Source organism: Ischnura elegans, chromosome 8 (assembly GCF_921293095.1).
Source record: "Ischnura elegans chromosome 8, ioIscEleg1.1, whole genome shotgun sequence".
NCBI lineage: Eukaryota > Metazoa > Arthropoda > Insecta > Odonata > Coenagrionidae > Ischnura > Ischnura elegans.
The window spans coordinates 8,524,289-8,543,751 of NC_060253.1; the positions used below are offsets into that span (position 1 = coordinate 8,524,289).

Genomic DNA, 19,463 nt, shown 5'->3' on the forward strand with positions numbered 1-19,463 from the left:
ACAGCACAGCCTTCAAACTTGTTTTTGACGAGTCGATGAGTAGTCTCCATTCACTCGTTGTATGTTCATGGCCAAGTTCATCCATCACATACTCAATGTTGTTGCAGTAAACCAGACTCTAGAATGGATTTAAACATCCCCTCCTCGCGCAGTACTAGAATTCTGATCATTTTATCTTTGCGGGTGAGCTGGCGTGGCTGAAGCAAGTGGAGATGAGGGAGGAAAAGTTTCTCGACACGTGACTTCCATTTACCAATCAGCAGACAGTAGGCGTGGCCAAGCGCTTCGGAAATCCAGTCACTCTCAGACCCATAGAGGTCCCTCTATGCTCTCCCTCTAACCTCTATGCTTCAGAATAGAAATTTTGGAACTCTCTTTGACGATTGCGATAGAAACACACCTTTGTGTCATGATGCAGTAAGTTTCAGTCTTGAACCTAACAGTTCGGACTGTTGTTTCGACAAGGACAAATCACGAATAAGATCGTTTAAATCACCCTGAGTTAGGAGATGAGGTTCACTGGAAGATGTACTTGCCGTATATGTAGGATCATGCAGCTCTACCTCTTCAACATGGGTGTCTTCCTCAAGTTCAAAGTACACTGGTGGTTGTGGTGGATGAGCTGGCACGGGTAAGTCCTCGCTGTGAGCAACTGGCCTCATTGCAGACGGCAAATCTGGGGACTTCACTGTATGCTTGGATTTTGCAGTAATTCCACTTATCTTTGTTACACAGAAGTAACAGTCTGATGAGTGGTTTCGTGGTTCACGCCAAACCATGGGTACAGCAAAGTTCATGTAACGCTGGGATCCCTTTGCCCACTCTGCGAGACGTTTCGCGCATGTCGAGCAACATATATGTGGTGCCCAGTCCTTGTCTTGCTCCTCCACTTTACAACCGAAGTATAATTCATAGCAATGTTTAACCAAAGTGGTCAAAGAACGACGTTGCGACTTGAATGTCAACTCCCCACAAATATAACAGAAGTTGTCGGGGTGGTTAACGCACTTCCTGGGCATCTTGTCTCACACGTAAAACACAGACACAGCACCGAACACTGAAGAAGGAGAAAACAACTTCACTTCGTACCGGTTATTCAAGTCCTCTGTCACCTTACGCTTGCTACTGAAATGTCGGTGATTCTGACGACCGAGTGCGGTGGACAACGACCCACAAGCCCTTCTACAGTGGGAATGTCTGCGATAAGAAAGCACGCGCTACCGATCAAAGGCCACACGATAAAACCACACAGGACAGCAACTGCTGTGACTTGTCAGAACAGGTCCTCAGCTGCAGGACACACTGACACCTGGCACTTGCTACTGACATGACGGTGATTCAGACGAGCGAGTATGGTCAACAATGACTGACAACCCTACTACAGTGGGAATGTGTGCTATTATAAAGCACGCGCTCGGATCCACTACTCACGACACAACCCTGCCTAATACAATGCGAGCGACAAAATTGACAATACTAAAAAAATCAATATATATTCTATATCACTGGGCGTCCAGAAAGTTCGCTTTTTCAGGAACAAAATTGCATTTTTTGACAATGTGGTCACCGGGTACCAACCCTGGCGATGTATAATGGAACGAAATGTAGTCTTAATTCACGCGTACAGTATGACAAGTGCGCTGGTTTTTGTTTCATTGCTCTACGATAACTAGGGTGGAAGTTATGTCCTTTTAAGTGTATATTGGTGCATGAAACCAGATTTTTCGGGATTTTCGGTACGTTTCGGTGAATCACACGAAAACTGAGGGTGATGGAGAAAAACTATTTACATATTTGAAATCAGCGCGAAAAACCCTATTAGTATCAGTTAATGAACCTCTTGCGCCAAAAATCGTGTTTACCAGTGTAATGGGTTGATGGCGATGTCTGGCACCTAATCGCCAAATTTTCCCCTCATCGTTTCCGCTCGGGTTGAGTACGGCAACGAGACGCGAACTGCGTCGACTCCTTTCTTCTCAAACTTCACGTTTGAATGTACGAACACACCGCTGATGAGGACTAAGAGATCCTCCAAAGGCAATTCCGAAAGATCCAATGATTGTATTAACCAATCGGAAGGTGTAGATAGAGCAGACATCGTATCCGGTGTGTCCGCCATCGGCGCTATCTTTTTACTGACAATGAGGAGACAACACAATGGTCTATATTCCTTATGGCAATGAACTTGAACTCAATTGCATTACACCCATGTCTCGTATAGCGCAATTTCGATTAGCGCAATTTCGATATAGCGCAAATTCGTTCCTCGAGGAAACATTGCAACGCAGTGTAGCCTAATCAAAAATTTTAAACGCTCTCGTGATAAAACGTGAACTTGCGCTAAGTACACACGTAATTTCTATCAATTTACGCATATTAATATTATTTCTTGCCTCAAATCTTCTTTTTTGTTTATATATTAATCGAAATTCATTGCTGTGCAATTGCCAAAAGTATTACTCGTCATTGGGTCCAGATAGCCAGCCTACCGAAGATTTATCTCGTCTCCTTTAACAGAATGATAATAAATAATTTAGATCGTTAATTAAGCGTGGGGCTGGTGGAAATGAGTTTTTTTTTCAGCAATACGGTTTGAGACGTATTTTTGCCGTCGTAGGTTACCGGGCGATTGACTTCCAGGTAGAGGGTCTGCGCTAAAGCCTTCAAGGTCATCGGTATTCACGGGGGAGAAATGGAGCGGTGGCCGAGTTGCGCATGAATAGCATCAACACATAAAAGGGTCCGCTATAGAGTCTCAAACACAATGGCTTCGTTCCCTCCCCGCAGTCATAGGCCTTCTGCGTCTCAGGAATACAGTTCAGCAGAAGAAGGTGATTTATATAGAGCCATACAGAGTAAAAACCAAGAGAATATGGCAAAAAAATAGGAATGCCTGTAGAAAAATCAAGAATTTATCAAGAAAAACCATAAACCTAGAAGAGGACTTGAGAGAGGTCAATTGCTTTGAAAATGGAGAGCGTCAAAGCGATATTGCGTGGAAGTTTAAACTCACGATGCCTTATTCTGAATAAAGACGAAGCTAAAGGATCAGTGACCTCAGCCGCACCAACTTCAACCAAGCGGTCTACACATACGGAAAGTTCATGGTGAATCAGTACAAAAAGACGAGAGTGGTAATCGCTCCGAGACATTTAGTAAAAGCGGTTGGTTCCAGAATTTAAACGGCAAGCAGGTATTTTCAGTGCGGCGATATCAGGTGAATCTGCAAGTGCTGATAGCGCAGCCACCACAACATTTTCTGATGAACTCCAAGCTGTTATTGAAAGTGGCTCCTTTCCCCCTCAACTAGATTTAGTGTTGACGAGACGATATTTTTTGGAAAAGAATACATTCTCGTTCATTCATTTTCAGGGAAGGAAAACCTGGGTCAGGTTTCAAGGCATTTAAAGACTGTTTCACGTAGCTGCTAATGACTCGGAGGACTTCAAATTAAAATGATTTATCATTCATAAACTCCGCTAGCTATGAAATGGCATTTAAAGTAGCATTTTCCTGTCATTTCGATGAGCGGCAAAAGGGCCTGGGTGACATAACAGTTGTTTTTAGACTAGTTTGAAAAATCGTCAACTGCCGGCAACGCATTACGATGGGAAGCAGATTCAGCCCTTCATACGCAAATTTATTTCTTGGTCTCCTTGAAGAATCCTTCCTATCATCCTACCCACTTCAACCGTCACTTTGGCTTCGCTATATAGATGATATCTTCCTTCTCTGGCCCCATGGAGAAGACTAACTGAGCTCTTTCATTTCAGCACTCAATGAATTCTCCGAACTATCTTTTACCTCTAACCATTCCCCCTCCCGAATAACATTTCTCGATGTTACCATTTCCCTAGAAAATAAAAGTTTCATCACTTCAGTCCACATTAAACCTACTAACAAACAACAATATCTTCACTTCAACAGCTGTCACCCCTCACACACTAAACAATCCCTTCCTTACTCTCTCTCAGTAAGAGGCCACAGAATTTGCAATAATCCCGAATCCTTGGACATTTTTCTTAATAATCTTCACCACTCCCTTCTTCGTAGAGGATATCCTGAGAACCATCTGCGTAAGAAAATCCTACACAATACTTACAAACCCAAAATTCATACCAAGAAACAAACCACACATCTCTCCCTTTCCACCACATACTTCCCGGGCGTGCAGGCTTTGAACAGAATCATCAAAAGCCTTTTTCCGATTCTTTCTAACAATGTCACTACTGGAAAAATCTTCTCTAGCTGTCCATCCTTATCCTTCCGTCGGCCGCCAAATCTATCCTCCATTCTCAAAACGACTAAACCACTCTCAAGGTTCACCACCCGTACTAGCTCTTTACCTATCCCTTGCCAACGACCCCGGTGCAAAACGTGTGCTATCCTCATTACCCAGCCACTTCCTAACAAATTTCTCACTTTTCCGCTTCCTTCCACTCCATCCCCCACCTGTACTACCAGTAACGTAATTTATATCCTTTTATGTAATTCCTGCCCCGCCTTCTACATTGGTTTAACCACCACCTCACTCAACCTACGGATTAACAACCATCGAGCTTCTTGCAAATCCACTTCCCAATCTGCTTCGCTTCCTGTCCCTACCCACGCCTTTTCCCATAATTTAGAATTTGATGACTGCTTTCACATAGGAATACTTGCCTCTCTCCCACCCTCCGCCTCACCGCTAGAATTAAAAACGCTTGAATTGTCTTCCATTTGGCTACACCAAGCATTCAACCCGCCTGGCCTTAACAGGGCCCACTGATCTCCATAGCCTTCTCCTATCCCCCATTCCCCATCCTCTCCCTTCCCCTATCTTATCCTAATCTCCTCAGCCTTTAGGCATCCTCTGTCCTCGTCCTCAGTCTCTTCTTGCCTCCCTCCCGACGAAGACCCTAAGAGGTCGAAAATTTGAAAGAAACTAACGTGTGAGTCCTCTTTTATTTGTGTCTGTGTTTTTGTGGCCTATCATGGCATTTATTTATATATATATATATATATATATGGTATGAATTTATGGTATGAATTTCGTTATCATAAAAATTTTTTCAGCATATAATTTTGAGGTTTAAAATGCACGATGTTGAATGTTAAGTACTTCATATTTGTTGTACATACATATGGTACTAGTAAAACCTTGTTTGTAACTCGATGTGAAAATTAAAAAGGTAAATATTTATTTGAATATTAATCTCATACTAACTCAAATTCGTTTAAAAATAAGGATGATGATATTGTTCTTAAAATATGAATTTCGAGTTCTTATAAGGAGTTTTAGGATATATTTTCTGGTTTTAAAAATTAATTATGCGAAAAATGGAAACGATAAATATTTTCTGATGTTTTAACCTTAATCTTATTACATTTAGTGTGTAAATGAAGGAAGCCGAATTACATTTATGGTAAACTAGTTGTGTTTTCCAAAGTATTGTAGGCATTTATAATTTAGGTTTTGAAATATATTCGATATATTATGTTAAGTATTGCTTAATATTCTCGCATTAAATTATAAAAAAATTAGTCTGTAAAATAATGCTGACTAATTATATTTGCGATATAAATTTTGTATTCATAAATAAGCATATATTTAAAGGTATATTTAAAGAATATATTTTAGAGGTTTCAAAATTCACGATGTTGAATGTTGCGTGATAAATATTTCTATGTACATAAACATGGTAGTAACATGGCAGTCCTTGGCTGAAAAATTGTAAACATTGTAAATTATGTTTACAATAAGAATTTCGCGTTCTCAAAAGCATTTTTGTGCAATGTTTCTGAGATTCTAAAAAAGCCGAAATGGATGTTAATAGCTATATAATTGTTCATGTAATAATAGCCTTATAAAAATTCAATTTTTTGTGAGTGAAGGCTTGTGAATTCTAGTTTCGATATAAATTTTGTGTTCTCATAAGTATTTAAAATACTTGGAGTACTTGGAAAAGCAAAAGCTAAATTTTTTTTTTGATGTTATAACCTTATTCTAATACAATTTTATTAGTAAATGATTGCCTTCGAAATGTATTAATGATATTAATTTCCAGTTCGTATCAAGATTTTAAGCAAATTTATTTGCCCAATTTTTTGATAATATTTAAACTGATACGAATGAAATTTTATCAGTAATTGTTGTTGACATTTTCTATTAAAAATAATAAATTTGTTTTTTCAATATAAGCATGTATTTATTAAGGTTTTAATGTACTTTTTATTCAAATGGATTATTTTAAATTGATGATTGATGATGATCCTGTTACTAATGAAATTTTATCTGTGAATTACGTGCCGGGAATCGTTTTAACTGAATAAATATCGTGTTCAGTATCATATTTTTAGCTATTATTTTATAATTTTTTTATCTTCCTGATGTGCACATTGAAATCTGAATATTTGTATATATAAGTTAACATTGATGAAAATTTGTCTTTTAATAAAGTGCGACGAATCCTAATTGCATTCTGAAGTTCTTGTTCTCGTAAGGATTTTAAGCAAATATTTTACAGGTTTTAAAATACTGTATGTGCTATAAAAGATATTAAAACACTCATTATTATTTGTTGATATATTTATTTGTTAAGAATGAAGTTTTGCTTTTAATAAAAGTTGACGAATCTCATTTTTGTTATAAATTTATATTCCTAACAGAGATTTTAAGTGCATGAATCTGAAGTTTTAAAATTGTCGATATGCATATTGAATTGCTCAATATTTGTTGATATAATAAGCCGATACTAATGAATTTTTGTCTGTGACTATTGTGCGACAAAATCTTTTGACTTTTTTATTATCTTGTTCTGTTAAAGATTTTCAGTATTTATCTTTGAGTTTAAAAATCCTTATTGTACATTTTAAATGTTCAGTAATTATTTAGGGGCATTTAGGGGAGACTAATGATTTTTTTTTTATTTGTGACAAATCATGTTCTTTTTATGGTAGGAATCATGGTGGCACAACTGCGTGAATTTTTTCGTGTTTTTATAAATGTTAATGTGTAAAATGTCGCCTTTAAATTCTGCTATAATTCTTAGAGGAGAATAATGAAGCGAAGATTCTTTATGAAGTGTACCTTTTTCTTTTTAGGGTTGGACTTCAACCTTATATTTTAAGGTAATTACCGCAGTTTTCATGTTCTTGACGTGCTGTTCAAAATCTTAAAAATTATTCTGATAATGGTGTGTATATAATTGGAATTTTTCTTTGAATGACGTGTATCAGGTTCTCCTCAGATTTGACATTTTTTGCGCTCAATATATTATTGTGTGCATATTTTCAAGTATTAAAATTACTTGGTATGTATGTAGCATGTAATGTTAGGCATTATATAATATTGTTTGTGTAGAAAAGCAAAACTTTGTCTGTAAATGAAGTGTGAAGAATTCTACTTAAGGATGTAATTTTGTGTTCTTACTAGGATTGAATGTGCCTGTTTTTGCATTTTTATATTTCTTGATGTGCAAAATGTATCGTAAAAGAGGAGACTAAATTATTTCAGCTTAGTAATGAAATATAACGAGTTCAATTCCTTGTAGAAATAAGAATTTAAGGTGCAGTGAATTTTTTTTTTAATCTTGAGGTGCAAGAAAAAATTTATTATCTTAATTTTATAACTAATGGATTGAAGACAAATGGAATTCAATCTGTGATGAAGTCCAACGCAGTTCTTTTTACGTTAAATATTTTATTTGCTTACTTCATTTTTAATGGGCATTTTTTTGTTTTTAATATTGTACGATGTGCAAGGTTAATTCTGAAATATCTGTCAACATTTTTCATTGAGACCAATGAAATACTTTCTAGTATGAATGAAATAACGAATTTTTTTCTTGCTAGCAATTTCATTTGCTCACTGCAATATTTAGTGTATTTTTTGTTTTGGATATTTTAGCAGACATTTCACGTCCTTTGCAACAGAGTTCTCCTTCCATTCTGGAAATGCATAAGGATCTCCAAACATTTCATGTTGTAAGAAAAATAAAAGAAAATGTCTATTTCACTGTTTTTGTTTCACCAACTTCAATGCATACTTTGATCTTATACCTTCCTAATTTTTATGCTGATATTTGGCTTCTGTTCACTCAGCACGGAAAAGTTTTTCTTTACTATTATCTAGTAGCGGTATTATTACAGTTTACGACAAGAGGTATGTATGATAGCTAACAGATACTAGAATTGGAATAAGATCAATAAAATTCGAACAATTTTCTTTATATACAACATTCAATTATATACAATGGGCACATTAACATAATTTGAGATGCACACGCGTTACGTTACTCACGATTTTTGGTTCTTTACCAAACATTTCCTGCACAATTCTCCCTCTAATGACAAATTGAGTCAACAAAATAATGCAATGATCTACATATCAGTTTTTCCTTTTTCATGCTTCAGCAATAGTTTAAGTACACAAAGAGATCACAGCTTTGTAACAGCCACATATTTAGCGGCCAGAAATTCAACAACACATGTCTCCCCAAAGATTTCCCATGGTTAAAAAGATCTTTGGTTTGGATCTCTCTTCTGGCTCCTCATTATCACAATTTAAGAAATAAATTACATCAACAACGAGGATCAAGGGGCAGAGGACTGAGGAATACTGATTTAGAGTTCTGTTTCAGTCTTGACCGTGGCAACACGGGAATCAAATGCACTCGTCACCATATTCGACACTTCACTTCAGGGTTCATTGGACTCCCTTTGGTGCAGTTGAAAGCCCTGGCAAATTCTTCTGAATTAGAAACAGCTCCCCAAACGCGAGCTCTGCTGGGACTATGCTCGTCTCTTTCAATATTCCACCTAACTGTTGCGTCTGTGCCATGCTCACACCACAGCTGTAAATATCACCAGTAGAATATCAAATTATCATCTTCCAGAGGCTTCACATTCCCTCTTTTGCTGAGGGGTTCAAGTGTGATCATTAGAGGTCCGTGAAAGTGGTTTTATTTTTTGCTAAAATTTGTTTTAAAATCACATGATTTTGCTGTTATAGAAAATCTTGGTGGTGTTATTATAATGCCACAATTTTCCCACGTTTATAAGCATTTTATTATTTTGTGATACACGTTTCATGAATACTTATTCTTTTATTATTCATTTTACATAACATTCGTCACATCTTACAAATTCTAATCTTTTATCGCAAACTTTGCTCAGTAATACTCTGTCTTTCACATTAAATCCTTCTGAGCTGAATTCACTTGCCCAGGTATGAACAGTGTCACTAGCATTTGGCATTTTAAAATTACTTTCCTTTGTTCGATATTTAAAGCTGGAACCATAATAAAAAAACAGTCCAACCGCAAAACACAACCATTCACGATGGTGTTTTCAAACTGAGTGCTGGGTAGCTACGGTATAACCATAGAACTGTATAACTTACAAAGTGGCCAAAATGTTTCATGTCGTGGGCTCCCTTTCCATACTCCTCACCCAGGAGTTGAGGGAAGGTAGGACAGCGCACAACAAATCGCTTAGTTTTGATTACAGCTGTTGCCAATCGGTCAGGAAAGGTAGCGAAAGAAGCACACATAACAAAACATAATCGGATTCAAAGAAACTTGAAAAATTATTTCCCATTTATGGATCCTGTAACATCTAGAATGAGACATTTCTCACTTGAAGAATTAGATATCAGATTTGGCCAATGTCGAAATGATTTTTTTTGCACTGTGGCTCAGTGCAGAACCGAATATCCGAAGGTCCGTCCGCTGATCCCTCTCCTCCTATCCTTTGTGCTCCCCTTCCCCCAACTGCTAGTGCTTCGTGCTTTCAAATAATCATACGTGTCTGTAGATATCTTTAAATGAATCGAATCGCGCAGTTGATGGCACGGCGCCGTTGACGGCTGCCGTGGTCACCACGGTGCCCATTTCAATCTGGCCCGGCGGTGCACCGTTTACGGCATGAAATACAGCAGTGCTACATTGAGGCCGCTTTCTGACGAAACAGCTTTGCGCTGCCCACCATTCACGTCACGACGCCGCGCACGGTGTTGAGAGGTGCCAGCCAGCGGCCATGTTTAAGTCAACAGAATTGTTACATTAGACCCACAATCAAGGTTTTCCTGCAACAAGTTATCCAACAACGCTGTCTAATGTGTCGTGGTGAGTCACCAGAATTACTGCTCAGCATTGATGCATGCCGGGAGCGTGAGCTTGTATTTCCGCTCTTCCACGGCCGCATTAAATTTCTTTCAGCACAATTTTAATTCATAATATATAATTCTTCAGGTGAGAAAGCGCCTCATTCTAAATATTTCAGGATTGATACATGGGAATCAAAGAGAGAGGCTGCGATAAATTTAACGGCAAATTTCGGCGGAGAATCACTACAGTGCGCGATATTACGCTGATGCGTTATGGGCGAGACTTTACAAGCCAATTGACCTTGGAATCGTAATGAGATAGAGCAAATGAACGTCGGCAGCGTTAAACAATGAATGCTTAGGCTTTAATAGATTGTGACTCATTAGATATGATTTTTTCACTAATTCACCTAAAATCGCAAAAATGCAAAATTTCGTTTTTATTAACGATTTTGCATTATTTCGCGGTATCGCATCTCGCGAATTTCACGGACCTCTAGTGATCATCATTTAAGAATCATGTTAATCACATCAAATATATGCATTATTCATATGATGCAACAATGCAACATTTAACAACAACAACAACAATATGAATGCACCATTTGAGTGAAATCATCAAGCAAAGGAAAAAATTTCCCTTTTGTTAATATGATGGAAATATTCATCAACTGGTGATGTGCAAGATGAAAACTTATATCCATCCTACATGCCACTTCTTTATTGAAATGTTTGTACATAATTCTATTCTAGAGTATTCTATTTAGATATAAAATGAATATGAGGAAATTTATGAATGTAAAATTGATGCAAAAAACGCCCTCAGCAACTGGAATGCTTAAAAAGTACAGCTAATGTTAAAGTTACGGTAAATAAAGAGCAAAATGATTTGTAGGGATGTGCAAGTAGTACTTTTTGATCTCGAGACAATACGCTCAGTGCAATACAACAATGCTTTCTCGTCCACATCTCATTTTTCCAAACCCTTTTAAATTTCCTATTCTGAATGCTTAACTTGATGTAAAAAGGAAAAGATAATGAGGAACATTGAATGAAACATTGATGGTAATTGTGACAGAATTAGGATGTGAATGAAAATTATATCAATATCGCAATCAAAATTGCATCATGCAAAGCGGTAGGATTGTAGTACACGTTCGAGAATCGAGAGTGCAAAATCGCCCCTGCTCTGATTCCGAACTCCCACTCTCGCAATTTCAACATGGTGGCTCAGTGCTATCCTGCGCAATGATGCATAAAGAGTGTGATATAAAATGGCCTTAAGAAAGTATGACCAATGCAACGTTCCACTCCAATTACTCCTAACACGCCACCAGGTCGCAAGACGGATGGACGCCATGGCTGAAAAATAGGTATACGGCACCAACGTCGACTGCTACCCTAGTGGCACCAAAATCTGTATATTTTTAAGATTTCGAAATACATCGGGATACAGATTTGCAAATCTTTATATTATACATATTTTATACATGTCTGATGATCCATGGTCCTTGATGAATACCAGAATCTTTAAAATATACAAGTAATATCCTTACGGCGTAACCAGGGATCATCAGACATGTATAAGATATATATAATCTACAGATTTACGACGAGTTATACGTATTTAATCTACATAAAATCCATATTATGGTAGCAGATATAATACATATAATATTTAGGACATTTGCATGTATTTTATACAGATATTTTATGTATACAGTGTATACTATGATACGTATTAAATCTAGATATAATCGTTTTGGTGCTACTAGGGTAACTGCTATCAATTAAGCAGGCTAAAACTCCCAGGACATGGCAATGAAATGATTCACTGACTTTAAAAACGATATTCCCACATGATTTTCATGATAATGCCTCATTTTGGCAGATTTCTGAACTTATTGGCGTCAACAGCTCCGTAGCCGAAACTACTTGACACGACATTCGTAATACATACTACTGGAATCACTCGAGTCAACTACCAAATACTCAAGTCAAGTCGAATTTTGTGATTACTTGCACATCCCTAATGATAAGTATTTTTTTACCTAAAAACTCAATTCATAGTTTATTTCCATAATGTATAGTAGATTCCGTTAAATGAGTCCAGCAGTTACTTGGGGCAGCTGCTTCATTGGGGCAGATCTTGAAGAACATAACCCGATAGAGGTATATCCCAAAGTATTCTCCGCTTAATTGGGACAGCATGCTGCTTTATTGGTCCATGAGTCGACGACATAGAGTCAATACTCACGACGAAATTAAAATTTTTTGCTTTCAGAGTACATACTATTTTTTTCCTCCTTTAACCCCTCAAGCGTGACTTAAAATGCCCGTGGACGTTCTCTCAGCGTGTGCGACACAGCATTTGTGTCGTCCGATTGCCATGCCTCAAGCGTGTGCGACACACCCTATGCGTCTGAATGTTTCATTAGGTATTCCTATCTCTTAAGCTTCCATATATGTACTTTTAGTGAGTATATATGTGAGACACATCTGCCTGCTATCGTTCTGTGCTCCTGTGTGGTCTGTGTTTGCGTTCTCGTATTTTTTAGAATATTTTTTTCTAGCTGATGTCAGGAAAGAAACGCTTCCTCTAGGGTCAGCGTCTGGTGAATGCTAATGAAAGATATCCTTCCACTCAAGCTCTGGTTATGTGCTTTCTTAGCGATTGTGTGTGACGTGTCGGGATGCTGAATGCTTTCGTCTCTGGTTCATTATCATCTGCTTCTCTGCCTCATCGTTTCCTTTCTCTTTCATCGAGGCAATGATAGTGAAGGCATGGTCCGTCCAGGCATTGTCACTCAACGCCTCACGGAGCCTCGAAGACCGGCCAGCATCCCCGCATCTTGGTATCTTATTTACGACGTTTGAGGCTAAGGGTTGGGGTGTTTTCATCCCTACGCTTGCTTTGGTGAATTTTTTATTTTTTTAGGCCTTGAATCCACTCCATATCTGTGCCCCTCTTTAGTTGACCATGTCTTCTAGCTCGCGTGAGTTGTGCGATGAGCAAGTGCTTGACGCTTTGGAAGAAGAGAGCACAGGATGCTCAGATACTACTTCGGAAATTTCAATTGGATACTCTCTGGATTCCAGTTCTGAAGAGAGCGATGGACCTTCTCATTTTTCTGTGAATCTTCAAGAAAATAATTGGCAAGAGATCGACAGTGCTGACCCTCCTCAACCTTTTGCATGTGAATTAGTGGGAAAACAAATATTGCCTGTTTCGTGTATAGATGATCCCTTGGCATATTTTGAGTTATTTTTTGATGATGAAATAATTTCAATTATAGTGACTGAGACAAACCGCTACGCAGCACAGTTTCTTGCTCGTGAGAAAGAGAAAATTACGAAGCAAAAAAAATCACGCTTCCAAAAGTGGGTCCTCACAACTCTGGGGGAAATAAGGGTGTATTTAGGTTTACTGATGTTGATGGGAATAATTCAGAAACCAAGCCTCAGAATGTATTTTAGCAGAAAGCATTTATTAGAGACTCCATTTTTTCCCAATGTAATGAGTGAGCAAAGATTTTCATTGCTCACCAAATTTCTCCATTTTGTAGATAATACCGATGAGGAATTTGTAAAAAAGGATCCAAAACTGTATAAAAATTTACCAATTACTGAATATTTGAAAAATAAGTTCCAAAAAGTGTATATACCCGGTAAGGAAATCAGTGTAGATGAGTATTTGTTGTTGTGGAAAGGTAGACTGTCGTGGAAACAGTATATTCCCATGAAAGCTTCCCGGTTTGGGATAAAATTGTTTGAACTTTGTGACTCCGCAGGGTATTTATGGAATTTTATTATTTACTGTGGCTCAGGGACAAAATTGGGCTGAGAAATCACAAAGGACACAGATCTTTTTTCAACTACAGTTGTTCTAAGTTTGTGTGAGAAACTGTTAGACTCTGGTAGATGTGTTTATATGGACAATTTTTACAGTAGTCCTGATCTTTTCCATAGGTTAGTTCAGAGGACAACAGATGCTGTTGGAACCGTGAAAATCACGCGTAAAGGTATGCCAGTAAACCTCAAAAAGAAACTAAAGAAAGGAGAAGTTGTTAGTGCAAAGTGTGGGGAATTGGTTGCTTTGAAGTGGAAGGATAAACGCGATGTTGCATTGCTGACTACAAAACATTCAGACCAAATGCAACCCGTAAGTCGAAAGGGCGGGCTAGAATGTGTAAACAAACCTATGTGTGTAACAGAATATAATAAATATATGGGCGGTGTAGATTTAAAAGATCAACTTTTAGAATCATTCCTGCTGGAAAGAAAAAGGACAAAAGTGTGGTACAAGAAATTATTCAATCACTTAGTTAATACGGCTGTGTTAAACGCGTACATTTTATACCGTAAGGCTGGTAATAACAAAGATCACCTAGCATTCAGGATGAGCTTAGTGAACAAAATAATTGCTAAGTATCACGGACAGAATTTAGAACAGCGCAAAGGACGGCCCACTGATATCGAAACGGAATGTACGCGATTGACCGGGCAGCATTTTGTTCAACAAAACCCGAAAACTGAGACATTTGAGGTTCGAAGATGAAAGTGTGTTGTGTGCACAAAAAACGGAAAGAGAAAAGAGACAAGATATAGATGCAAAAACTGCCCAGGAACCCTCACTCTGCTTAGAACCCTGTTTTGAGCAGTATCACACACAGGTCAACTATTAGCCATCGGATAAGAGGAGCAGGAAAAAGTTAATGCGTCTGAGAATTGTAAGTACGTATTCATAATTATAAAATTTAAACAATTGTTTATATAATATATTTTTTTGGATTTTTTTTTGCATAGTGATAAGATTCAAAAAAATATTTTACTTCATGTCTGCACAAAATCTGAAGTGCCTCTAAATTAAAGCACCCTGGGTGGTTTAAATGCCTACCATTAAAGCACCGTTTAGGGACGGAATAGCGAGGACGCATATGCTGTGTCGCACACGCTTGAGGGGTTAATTTACTCTTATTTTTCACAAATGTTCCTATTCCTATTTTGAAAGCTCTTGTTGTTATACCATCCACAAGAGGATAGGACTTAGTAAAAGATATTCATTCAGCGTCAAAAATGATAAATTATTTAAACTAGCTAATTTATTATTCAAATTAAAAGTTTAATAAACTTATGTTGCATTTTAAACATTCTTTAGTCTTCTTTCTATCATTTCAACGTTTGTTTATGCCCATATACAGGATAGTTCGCCTAATTGGGGCAGCCGCTTTATTGGGGCAAAGTGCAAAAGTCCCGATATGTCCCAATTAACCGGAATATACTGTATTGTGTAACCAAATCATTCTTACACAGTTACAAAATGTCCCATGTACTTACACTGCCGAATGCGATGAACAGTAAATGATCTTCTGAAAATTGCTCCAACCCTGGTAACCGTACGTCTACCAAATCCGATGTCCTCTGCTTGTGCTTCTTAAACGCTGCTACAGCCTCACGTATCCCTCCATTATCAGCAATATTCTCTCCAAGGGTTTGCTTGCCATCAACCTGACAATACAAGTCAACTCATTAAACAATAATATTAAAATCCGTCTACACAATACAATTGAGTTCTAATTATTGAAACAACAAAATTAAAACAAAAAAAACTATATGACAGCAATCACAGTAAGCTAGGTATACATAGAATTTGAAAAAGGTGCACAATGCACACTATATATATTCTTATCATGCCATAACTAATAAAGCCATTGTAGATGCTACAAAAATGATGAATGCAGAACATGGAAAAATTCAGCAATAAATTAACCATTGGGAGCATGAGATTAGACCAATGGTAGCGTCCATAGCGTCCATACCAGTGACAGAGCGTGACATTCACGTCTACTTAGTCAAAGAACGCATGGCTGACTGCATGCTATGATAGGGTTTCCTTTTTTTTCATGAAATTTAACGTTCATTGATAATGCAAGAAGTATCTTCCATTCCCTCGACTTGGCAAGTATGGGAACTGTAAAATGAAAGAACACCTGCATGAGAGGCCTTGCACCCTGTATGTAGTCTGGGTACCTTTAACACTTTGAGAGTCCGGCCGCTAATTTTAAAGCTCTACTGAAAAATCCAGCCATTTTACTAAATTCTCAATTTTTTTTTAAACATTAGCATCAAAAATATATTCATATCGATGTGTATTTCAATAAATATGGACTTTGCTCTTCTTTATTAATGAGTTGAATAACATTTATTGCTAAATTTTAGATATGTATTTTCACAATGAAAACCTGTTTTTTTAAATAAAAAAAGTTGCAACAAATGATATACCGCCATAAAATGCATAGTATTTTTTTTATTGCGCTCAATTAAACTATTGAAAACCATGGAAATCATAAAAAAAAGCATTGTTCCGAGCATAGCATTCAAAATCCTGGATGAAAAAAAGGGTCACTACACCCTCAACGAACGGTTCTTTCCTCCAAAGAATTTTCACACAAAGTAGGCTGAGATAAGGGTGCCGGTAGCTACAGAGGACTTTTCGTCCTCAAGACATTGAAAGAACTCTTTTTCCATCAAGCAGTTGATTTTTGAAATAACAAAACCACTAAGCAGTAAACGGGAAAAGTACCACGGGCAAAATATTACGCCTTCACGCAGACGAAGTCAATGACAGACGTAACATTACATACGTCCATGGCAATCTTCAGAAAGATTAACAGGACGTAATATTACGTCCATGGCATGCAAAGTGTTAACCCTTAGACTGTGGGAATGTTTTTAAATGGGTTGTACACTGACTGCACGAAAAACGTCTTCCAACGTTTGACCAATGCTCGACCACCTACTTCAGTTTCCCAATTTCTTTATTGCTACCCAGGCAGAACCCAAGTACACTCTTCCCTAATTCTTCTGAGTTTTGTCACCTCAAATGGTGAATGATGAAGAGAATAATCTAGGATATACTGTAAGAAAAATTACATTGTGGATATACATAATTATAGAATGGAGAAGTAAAGTTCGGAAAAGACATCAAGATGGGTTGACTGCAGAACTCAACTCGGTGCCAATACGTATTGCGTGCCAATATCTTGTTAGCTCCTCAAAAGAATGAATGCCAGCATCCAGTACATTTAAATTTTGGCAAAAGCAACTCAGAGCTGTTGAGACAATTTTAGTTAAGTCTTTAATTTAATTTTTCATTAATTTTTTAATAAACCAGGTGTAACTGTTGAACAGACAAAGTTATTTGATAATTTCACTATTCCAGTATTCCTCCTAGTAACAGCATAAAGTACGTATTCATTTTAGTAAAACCACTATTGAGCATTTAAATTAATATGTATGCTTGCATGCTTTGTTACATTTGATATCTCAAGATAAATGTGAAAGATGTTACTTCCATGAATGATACGTCAGATATGATATTCAATGCATCTATTGAAAAATATCAAATCATCAATCAAATCTCACCTTAGTATTTATTCCTGGTAGCGAATATGAGGAGTACTGACTAGCAAAACAAGCAGTTCGATTTTTATACTCTGCAATGGTGATGTTGGTCCACCACTGCCTCCAGTTACCACTCTCATCAAAATGCCTTCCGGAATTGTCGAATCCGTGGGTAAGTTCATGGCCAAGCACAGATCCGATGGCACCGTAATCCATGACACTGAAAAATAATGGTTTTTCAATGCATCAAATCATAAGTACACGTAAAACTCTGCACGTGTCAGAACGATGGGTAAAATTATGCCAAATAAAAACGTGAATGACTTACTCCAGACCAAGACCAAAAAATGGAAACTGAAGGATGCCGGCAGGTATCGCTTGAAAAGACAGAAGAGATCCAAATAAGCATAAATAAGCACTGAAATTTCAACCAAAGAAACAAACGGGCTATTATAACACCATTTATTTCAATCTCTGATGTTATGAACAAGAAAGACTAAAGTGAAGGAATTTTTAGAACAAAATGTCCACCCTTTAAGGTCTGCAGAGTCACTTTGAGTATTGAAGTCAATGGGATTACACAGATAGGGCCATCTCATTGCATCTTTCCTCGCTTCACTTGCTTTCTTGATTGAAATTTTAAAAATTTCTGTGGTCAAGCGATGAAGGTGATGAACCACAGGTGAATTTAGAGGGACCCTAAAATAACAGATAACATCTTTTTATGGTAATCATTGTGTCCAGGGGCGCAGCCAGGAATTAAGGCTGGGGGAGGTTTAGGTGCAACTAATACCGGGGTGTGTGGAGGTATGGAATATCCACCAGGATAAGCGGTAGGTACGAGATTAATAAATTGAGGAATTATAAAATAAAGGATTCGAAATGGTGAGTTTTATGTCTTTCTGAGGGATATTTTATTAATCCTTACACTATTCAATTAGTAATATCAATCCTATTAAGTAAAATTAATTAAATTTAAATATTTCTCTGAGCTATTGGGGGGGGGGGGGGGTTTAAACCCAAAAACCCCCCTTCACCCCCCTCGCTGCACCACTGACTGTGTCCATTTCGTTTTGTGCACTATGGAGCTTCAATCATTTGATTCATTTTAATAAATTTTATATCAAAATAAAGTGAATACTTTGAACAGTAATTAATGTATTTTGTTTAGTATCATAAATGAGAAGACCGTGTGCCTCCCATACCCTTCCCTCCCGAGAAAAAAATCCTGGATTTGCCCCTACACAGAACCATTCATCTGCTAAAAGTGTTATATTAAAATATTTGCCCTCACAATGAAGGGCAGAGAATGGTTATGAGTGCAATAGAATACATAATCAGGAATATCAATTTCGCTTAATGCCAAAATTATATATTATTTCCCCATGAAATTTGGATTTTCTCGACCATCAACATCATGTCATTGGCGACTTTTATGAACTCATTTAAACGTAGAATGGATGAGTGCACATCTTCTTGCAGACTCACCACAGCAATATTCATGATTTAAAATATATTGTGGTGGATTTGCATATCAAAGTCCTATGCATTGGGTGTCCCCCCTGTGAATATGATAGTGCTCCAATTGAAGGTTGAAAAAAAATTAAAATCATGTTTCCATGTTGGTAAGGGAAGTAGTAGCGGCAAAAGTTTAGCACAGATGCCAACTGTGTTAGAATAACAAGGAATAGAAAAAAAATTCATTTCTTTCACTTACTGACTGCATTTCTGCAGCACTGCAATAAGGCTGGAAAGTGTGGAAAGCATTTACATCAGTCGGATCGGTGGCCCAGCTGAAAAATTAAAATGCCAATTGTGATTTCACAGAATAGATCCCTCGGCACACATGATGATAAAATAATTAAAAGCAACATTTGGAATGTGTACTACCTGGCACTACACATTCACTTCTAGTCCAATGCCAAAAGACATGCATAGAATATATGTAGAATGTTATGGTGAAAAAATACGG

At 37.4% G+C, this 19,463-nt stretch overlaps 1 protein-coding gene across 1 annotated transcript; it reads right to left on the minus strand.

Moving 5' to 3' along the window:
- Positions 1 to 8,187: 8,187 nt before the first annotated feature.
- LOC124164060 (neprilysin-2-like) lies at positions 8,188 to 19,214 on the minus strand. Its single transcript, XM_046541229.1, has 5 exons — positions 19,209 to 19,214; positions 17,820 to 17,868; positions 17,513 to 17,711; positions 15,425 to 15,595; positions 8,188 to 8,834 (listed from the first exon to the last, which is right to left on the minus strand). Exons 3-5 carry the CDS (start codon positions 17,705 to 17,707, stop codon positions 8,658 to 8,660), a joined length of 543 nt encoding a protein of 180 aa, XP_046397185.1. The 5' UTR covers positions 17,708 to 17,711; positions 17,820 to 17,868; positions 19,209 to 19,214; the 3' UTR covers positions 8,188 to 8,657.
- Between the last annotated feature and the right edge of the window lie 249 nt (positions 19,215 to 19,463).

Coding starts and splice junctions, on each gene's coding strand:
- LOC124164060 (XM_046541229.1), bottom strand. CDS start 17,707: ATGGATTACGGTGCCATCGGATCTGTGCTTGGCCATGAACTTACCCAC. Junction 15,596..17,512: donor TACCAGGAATAAATACTAAG/GTGAGATTTGAT, acceptor TTGTATTGTCAG/GTTGATGGCAAGCAAACCCT. Junction 8,835..15,424: donor TGTTCATCGCATTCGGCAGT/GTAAGTACATGG, acceptor TGATATTTACAG/CTGTGGTGTGAGCATGGCAC.